At 50.0% G+C, this 8,447-nt stretch overlaps 1 protein-coding gene across 1 annotated transcript; it reads left to right on the forward strand.

Moving 5' to 3' along the window:
• The first annotated feature begins 2,603 nt into the window (after window positions 1-2,603).
• Window positions 2,604-4,578, forward strand: ASCL1 (achaete-scute family bHLH transcription factor 1). Its single transcript, XM_008004446.3, has 2 exons — window positions 2,604-3,963; window positions 4,326-4,578. Exon 1 carries the CDS (start codon window positions 3,197-3,199, stop codon window positions 3,914-3,916), a length of 720 nt encoding a protein of 239 aa, XP_008002637.1. The 5' UTR covers window positions 2,604-3,196; the 3' UTR covers window positions 3,917-3,963; window positions 4,326-4,578.
• Window positions 4,579-8,447: the final 3,869 nt, after the last annotated feature.

An 8,447-nucleotide genomic window follows, 5' to 3' on the forward strand; every position in this document is an offset into this window, starting at 1 on the left:
AGAAGGATCCTAGCATCAACTGTCTTTTCTCCTGGCCTGAGGCCAATGAGTAAGGCCACTACAAGACAAGTCTTCTTCACTACAGTGCACTTCCATTTGGGCACCCATTTCATGGTGTGTGGGAGGGGAGAGGAGGTTCCATCCTCTACATCCCTGGTATTGAGGTCCCTGTGTATGCCTCCTGGAAAAGGAAACTGGGAACACGTGCTGGCTACCAGCAAATTTTCTAAACTGTTAGATACAAGTTTCAAAATTAGCTGGTGTACATCCCTTCTGTGCAGATCAGAAAACTGAGGCCCGTAGAGGCAGAGGGACTTGTTCAAGGTTATAAGGCACCATTGTGGTAGAGCTCAGATTCCGGACCTTTGTGAAGTGAGTCCAAGTTGGTAGGGAGCTTGGGGTTCATGTTTCAGCTTAATGTAAAAGAAAACACATCTAGATGATTCCACGTTTGCAAGACTCCCTCTCACTCTCACCCCGGACACTCAACTATTTTGCTGAAATAGAGTGAATGGGGCATTCGGACACAGCTGGGTCATGTGGGAGGTGAGTAAGGAGTGCCTGAATAATTCCTATTTCTGCAAGTGATCTGAGGCTTACTGGGGCTGGGAGGCACAGGGTGCCCAGGCTGTGTTGTGACTCTGCTTTTGGGTGCTCACCTCCTATACTTCCAGAGATCTCTTAGCCTTTCCTGTGGTCAGGGATGTGGAGAAAGGCCCAGAGGTGTGAATCCCACGGGGTTCAGCCAGTCTTGTGAGACCAGCAAGTTACAGGTTACTATGGGGAGAAGAGGCTGTGTGGCTAGGAAAGGTTACAGAATTGACCTCTGTTGGCACGATTTGGTCCTATACCTCTCAAGCCTACCTATTCTGCAAAGAGGAAACTGAGGCAGAGAAGAGAGTTGATTCACTCCGGCAACCGCCCGTCCTTACCGCCCACCATCATCAATATTGTTCCAGAAACACTCAGCCAGCCCACATACCAAGGGCAGCTCCCTGGGTCATCCCCGTTGGCCCTTTAGAAAGATCCATCTCCACAAAGGGGAGTTCAATTAGAACCAATTATCCGGATAATTCACCACAATCATTCTGGCATCCAGATCTCGGATTATTTCTACTGGAAAATCAAACGGATGATTGCCCTCCACTTCGTTCTGCCTATGTAGACACGACCTGATACGCGCCCCAGCCTCTCTCCGGACCAGAGTCTTAAAGAGGTGGGGCCTGTTGCTCGGTCTGCTTTCTCTGCAGCGCCGCGTCCCCAGACGTCCTGAAGCTGGACAGGGTTCTGGCCAGAGAGCGCCAGGGCCGAGGGCCCAGGAAGGGCGCCTGGGCAGGCGCTGTCCAAGCGGTCGAACGACGGCTGCAAGCGCCTCCCCCTCCCTCGCGGCGCCAGCACGCGGCCCCGCCGGGCTCGGCTCCCAGTCGCCTGCCACCGGCCCGCCGGGCACACGCCTGGGGCGGGATGGGGGCTGCGCCAAGGCCGCCGAGGTGCCCGCGGCGGCGCCGAACAACCAGGAAGCTCCACCAGTGCCCTAAGCGCCATCACCCAACCCCCCGCCCGGCGTCTTTCTTCTCCGAGGGTCTGGGAATATCCCAGAGCACTCCTTTCTTTATGATATCCCCCAAGCGGGTCCGGAAATAATCCTCACGGGGAGGGGGTGGCGGTAGAGGGCGGCGGTAGGGGGTGACCCTACGGGGGCCAGAGGTCATCCTAGGGGGATGTCCCTGCCATATACACCCACCTATAGGACGGTTCACAACCACTCCTCAGTGGCGCTTCTCCTTGCCCCCCCATACACTTGCTCAGTTGTGGGGAACACATCCTAGGTTTTAGAGCTGAATGGGACTTTAGAGACCATATTCTGTGGCTGCAGACGAGGCAGCGAAGGCTTAGAGAGGATGCCACTTACGAGGAGCCACAGAGCATTGAGAGGACGCCTTGGGACTAGAACCCACGTTTTCACATAGTCCAGCACCCTTTTTCACTGTCCTGGACGGAGTTACCCCCTACTCATGTTTCTAAACCTCAATCATAATTTGCTCCAATTCCTAGGGTCACCGAAAAACCCGAAGAGAATAATAGTGAGGAGGGGGAGAAAACAGGAAAAGTCGAGCCCCACTCCATCCTCACCGCGACACCGCTCCTGTGCCAGTTTTTCTGCCCAAACCCTTCCCTGCGCTTTGCTTCAAGTTCTTAGCAGAATCCAAGGGAACTTCACCCCCAATCTTTCCACCTATACACCTCAATTCCTAGAGCCATTTGTCCCTCCTGTGACGCCCCCCACCCCCTTCCTAAAACCACCCCCGGCTGCAGCCCGCCCCGAGCGCGCCGCCTGTTTATTCAGCCGGGAGTCCGGCACGCGCCAGGCGCACGCACTGCAACAACAAACCCAGCTGAATGGAGAGTTTGCAAGGAGCGGGAGAAAGGAACGGGAGGGGGGAGAGGAGAGGAGGAGGGGGAGTTTAGGGAGTGGGTGGGAGGAGAAGATAAGAGGAGGGGGGAGTGGGGGCTGCAGCCGCTCGCTGCAGCAGCGGGGAGTGGGGGGCGAGGCGGGGCCAGGGCTGCGCGTGGGGCTGGGTGTCCCATTGAAAAGGCGGACGCACTCCGGCCGCCCAGCACTCTCTCTCTTCTGGCCAGGGAACGTGGAAGGCGCACCGACAGGGATCCGGCCAGGGAGGGCGAGTGAAAGAAGGAAATCAGAAAGAAAGGGAGTTAACAAAATAATAAAAACAGCCTGAGCCACGGCTGGAGAGACCGAGACCCGGCGCAAGAGAGCGCAGCCTTAGTAGGAGAGGAACGCGAGACGCGGCAGAGCGCGCTCAGCACTGACTTTTGCTGCTGCTTCTGCTTTTTTTTTTTTTTTTTTCTTAGAAACAAGAAGGCGCCAGCGGCAGCCTCACACGCGAGCGCCACGCGAGGCTCCCGAAGCCAACCCGCGAAGGGAGGAGGGGAGGGAGGAGGAGGCGACGTACAGGGAGGAGAAAAAGCATTTTCACCTTCTTTGCTCCCACTCTAAGAAGTCTCCCGGGGATTTTGTATATATTTTTTAACTTCCCTCAGGGCTCCCGCTTCATCCTTCCTCTTCTTTCCCTCTCTGTTCCTGCACCCAAGTCCTCTCTGTGTCCCCGTCGCGCGCCCCGCACCTCGCGTCCCCGCTTGCTCTGATTCCGCGACTCCTTGGCCGCCGCTGCGCATGGAAAGCTCTGCCAAGATGGAGAGCGGCGGCGCCGGCCAGCAGCCCCAGCCACAGCCCCAGCCGCAGCCCCAGCAGCCCTTCCTGCCGCCCGCAGCCTGTTTCTTTGCCACCGCAGCAGCCGCCGCGGCCGCGGCAGCCGCAGCGGCCGCGCAGAGCGCGCAGCAGCAGCAGCAGCAGCAGCAACAGCAGCAGGCGCCGCAGCTGAGACCGGCGGCCGACGGCCAGCCCTCAGGGGGCGGTCACAAGTCAGCGCCCAAGCAAGTCAAGCGACAGCGCTCGTCTTCGCCCGAACTGATGCGCTGCAAACGCCGGCTCAACTTCAGCGGCTTTGGCTACAGCCTGCCGCAGCAGCAGCCGGCCGCCGTGGCGCGCCGCAACGAGCGCGAGCGCAACCGCGTCAAGTTGGTTAACCTGGGCTTTGCCACCCTTCGGGAGCACGTCCCCAACGGCGCGGCCAACAAGAAGATGAGTAAGGTGGAGACACTGCGCTCTGCCGTCGAGTACATTCGCGCGCTGCAGCAGCTGCTGGATGAACATGACGCGGTGAGCGCCGCCTTCCAGGCTGGCGTCCTGTCGCCCACCATCTCCCCCAACTACTCCAACGACTTGAACTCCATGGCCGGCTCGCCGGTCTCATCCTACTCCTCGGACGAGGGCTCTTACGACCCGCTCAGCCCCGAGGAGCAGGAGCTGCTCGACTTCACCAACTGGTTCTGAGGGGCTCGGCCTGGTCAGGCCCTGGTGCGAAAGGACTTTGGAAGCAGGTAGGTTGCAATTTGGGGCGGGCGGGGGAGGGGTATTCTTGCCTTAGTCCTCCCTCTGAGTGTCTGTGGAAGTGCAGATGTCTCTAAGGAGATGGGGGAATTTTTATTTAAAGGATTTGTGAAAGCTGGTCGATTTCAAGTCCTAGTTTGTTAGTTTCAGCACTGGCCTCTGAAAATGGCTTTGCCCAGGTCTCCAAGGAGTGAAGGGTAGTAGTGAGGTGCAGAGATACTGGTGAACCGAATACTGGGACGTGTCAAAAGAGATGTCTACCTGACAGATTCTTTCCCTAGACCTCCATCTCCCCCTACCACTAACCTACACGTTCAAGTTAACCTCTCCTGTTATTTTCCTTATGTTATAGGGTGATCGCACAACCTGCATCTTTAGTGCTTTCTCGTCAGTGGCGTTGGGAGGGGGAGAAAAGAAAAAGAAGAAGAAAAGGGAAGAAGAAAAAAACGAAAACAGTCAACCAACCCCAACGCCAACCAAGCGAGGCATGCCTGAGAAACATGGCTTTCAGAAAACGGGAAGCGCTCAGAACAGTATCTTTGCACTCCAATCATTCACGGAGATATGAAGAGCAACTGGGACATGAGTCAACGCGCAAAATGCAACTTGTGTGCAAAAGCAGTAGGCTCCTGGCAGAAGGGAGCAGCACAGGCATTATAGTAACTCCCACCACCTCTAACACGCACAGCTGAAAGCTCTTGCTTGGGTCCCTTCACCTCCCTGCCCTCTCTCAAAGTGCAGTTCTTAGCCCTCTAGAAACGAGTTGGTGTCTTTCGTCTCAGTAGCCCCCACCCCAATAAGCTGTAGACGTTGGTTTACAGTGAAACTATGCTATTCTCAGCCCTTTGAAACCCTGCTTCTCCTCCAGGGCCGGATTCCCAAACCCCATGGCTTCCCTCACACTGTCTTTTCTACCATTTTCATCATAGAATGCTTCCAATCTTTTGTGAATTTTTTTATTATAAAAAAATCTATTTGTATCTATCCTAACCAGTTTGGGGATATATTAAGATATTTTTGTACATAAGAGAGAAAGAGAGAGAAAAATTTATAGAAGTTTTGTACAAATGGTTTAAAATGTGTATATCTTGATACTTTAACATGTAATGCTATTACCTCTGCATATTTTAGATGTGTAGTTCACCTTACAACTGCCATTTTCCCTATGTGGTTTTGTAAAGAACTCTCCTCATAGGTGAGATCAAGAGGCCACCAGTTGTACTTCAGCACCAATGTGTCTTACTTTATAGAAATGTTGTTAATGTATTAATGATGTTATTAAATACTGTTCAAGAAGAACAAAGTTTATGCAGCTACTGTCCAAACTCAAAGTGGCAGCCAGTTGGTTTTGATAGGTTGCCTTTTGGAGATTCCTCTTACTGCCTTTTTTTTTCCTTACTGTTTTATTACAAACTTACAAAAATATGTATAACCCTGTTTTATACAAACTAGTTTCGTAATAAAACCTTTTTCCTTTTTTTAAAATGAAAATAATCAGCTGCCTCTAAGCTTTCTTTGACTCTGGTGCCCCTAGTTCAGTGTTATGAAAATGTCAAAGGGAAGAGTGGGTGGAGAAGAAAATGTTGCAAAACATGCTAAGTGGCAGAAATGACAATGATAAGTGCCACGGCCAGTCCCATCCAAATGGTGACTTTATGATGAGTGTGTGTGTGTGTGTGTGTGTGTGTGTGTGTGTGTGTACATGTATATACGTTTTCTTTCTATCCTGTGTGCAAATGTACATGCCCACCAAAAGAATAGATGATAATTGATGGCTGCATTATCCTTTGATCAAAATTTAAAATCCCCAAAATAGTGAACCAGAAAGAGAGGGTCCTCCACCATTTTCCAATTCTCAACTCCATTCTGAGTTTCTCTATGTGAAACTATGGTAGGACTGGATGAAATAATGGAGACTAGGTCTGGGTGGGGAGAATGGTGGTTCTGGGATGGGGGTTGGAGAGGTATCCTTCTCCACATTCAAGCTCCTAGTGGTGAGTATGTTTCTCTTCCCTCACTTCCAGGCACACATTTTCTACTCATTTTCTCCAGTACACATACTTGCCATATTGATTTTAAGTAAAAGGCACATATGATATGAATTCATTCCAAACGGATTGAGATTTTAATAAAAAAACGCATTAGAAATGTGTGGTCGCTTTGAGACACTGGTCTATCTAAGCTTGTGACTCTATCCGAATAGCGTGAGCTGCGTATAAAAGTACCCAATTACCAAGATTCAAAAAGAAATTGGTGGGTTTTTGGCTGGCTTGCTTCTTGTCAGTTAGCAAGGACGTGATTAGAATCCTACTCGGCCTCTCGCCGGCTCCTCGCTCGCCGCCTGCATTACTTGCAGATTCAGTTTGCGTGTCTCCAGCCAAGCGGAAAGCCGAGCGCAAAATGCATCTTACAAAACCCAACAAAGAACGGGTAGCCAGCACGTCTTCCAGAGTTAAAAATCTAGTCTGTGTTGGTACATCTATACCATTTAGTGGCACAGAATAATCATTTTTTAAAGCCACGATGCGCGGAGCACGCCACAGCGTCTGATGTCATTTTGCTAAATGACCCTCTATAGAATGCACATTGAGGCTTCAGTCCCTTTCAAAGAGATGAGCGTAATTAAGGAAAAAAAAATCAGTAAATTCCTCATCGCCATAAATAATCGGACTTTCTGCCAGCAGTGGGCCAATTTAGAGCTTACTTGAGAGAAGTAATGCTTTTGTGATGCCTGCTTTTATTTTTATCTTCTCATTTGGAGGACCAGAGATGGGCTCCACCCCCACTCTCCATTTCTCTTTCCTTTAATTTATCTCCTTTGCAAGTTTCCAGATAAGGTATGCAAAGAAAGTGTAGCAAGTCACTTATGGCTATGAATATAACATTAGGATAATGTTTCAGCCCCCACAAAAGGGGATTTTTTTTTTTTCCTTCTCCTGTGGAGACAGGTGTTCTTTTACTCACTTCTGAATGGGAAATATCCAGTCTCGTTAAACTCGAGGCAAAGTTAGTCGTTGTTTGCCACAATGTGAAGGCAAACTCGAAAAATTCACAAAAACACACACACACAATTTTGCCGAAGCTAGGAAAGGGCAAAGCGAGGATTGGGCAAAATCTCATTACATCTGCTCTAATCGCTTAGCAACAGAAAGCCGGGGCTTGTGCGGCGAAGGGAAGCCATTCACAGCGCTCTGACAGGCCGCATTCAGCGCGCGTTAGTCAGCTCCATAAATCACCGCTGCCCATTGGCTGCGCGGCGGGCTTTGGAGCGGCCCTGGGCTGTCAGCGAAATACAAAATGTAGACCCCAGAGGCTAGCAATAGCAGCCTCTTCCCGGTCTTAGCCCCCACCTATCTTTCTTTCTTTCTTTCTTTCTTGCTTTCTTGCTTTCTTGCTTTCTTGCTTTCTTGCTTTCCTTTTCTTTTCTTTCTTTCTCTTTCTTTCTTTCTTTCTTTCTTTCTTTCTTTCTTTCTTTCTTTCTTCCTTCCTTCCTTCCTTCCTTCCTTCCTTCCTTCCTTTCTTTCTTTCTTTCTTTCTTTCTTTCTTTCTTTCTTTCTTTCTTTCTTTCTTTTCTTTCTTTCTTTCTTTCTTTTTCTCTTCCTTCCTTCCTTCTTTCTTTCTTTCTCTCTTCTCATTTCGTTTCGTTTAGTTTCTTTTTTTTAAGAGAGAGGAGGGGAATGCTGTGGTAGAAAACTGCGTTGACTTTATTGACTGACAAATCTTACCTATTCAACAATGGCCTGGAGACCACCGAGTTAAGACTGAAGACACGCTGAAATCGACGAGGAGGAGTGGGGAGTGCAGGAGAGAAAGAAAATACAGACCTGCCGCGGCTGCAGAGCTGTTGAATGGCACACATCATCAGAGGATGGGAGAGAGCTATTGGTGCACAGGTTTCACCTCCCTGACACAGTTCTTTTAACATTTTAAATTGAGAGTAGAAGGGGATGCATCAAGAAGAATCTATCTCAAGTTCACATCAGGCAGGACCCACCAAGGAAGAGAGAATAAACCATTCTGTGGTTTGCAGAGAACTTCAAAGGAGTAGGACTGAGATGTCTTAAGAAAGATGGATAGAACGTGCCTTTCCACTTCGCTGTTCTTGCAGTGCTGGCGATGTTTAAACACAGAAGTAGCAGCCCAATTCGTTGATACACACAGCAGCTGGGTGAAGCCACGTAAAGGAGTTAAGAAATGGCTTGGTGACAGAAATTACAAGCTATATGTAAATGTTAACCCCTGTTGCTTTTGCTTTTCTTATCTTCTGGTCTTGTATCTCATTTTCCTGGGGACTGGTCAGGTGCATCTAGATCACAACCCAAATTGAATTCTTACCCACAAACCACGTAGAAAAAGTCTGATAATAGATGTGGTATCAAGGGAGATTTTTCTAAGATGCCCAAGTTGCTTTACCTCAAATGCCACCTCCTCCAAGAAGCTTTCCCTGACTACCCTCTTTAAAGCAGCTCTCCAT

Source organism: Chlorocebus sabaeus, chromosome 11 (genome assembly GCF_047675955.1).
Source record: "Chlorocebus sabaeus isolate Y175 chromosome 11, mChlSab1.0.hap1, whole genome shotgun sequence".
Lineage (NCBI taxonomy): Eukaryota > Metazoa > Chordata > Mammalia > Primates > Cercopithecidae > Chlorocebus > Chlorocebus sabaeus.

Bases quoted from the DNA above. Each gene is read 5' to 3' on its own strand.
- ASCL1 (XM_008004446.3), top strand. From the start codon at position 3,197: ATGGAAAGCTCTGCCAAGATGGAGAGCGGCGGCGCCGGCCAGCAGCCC.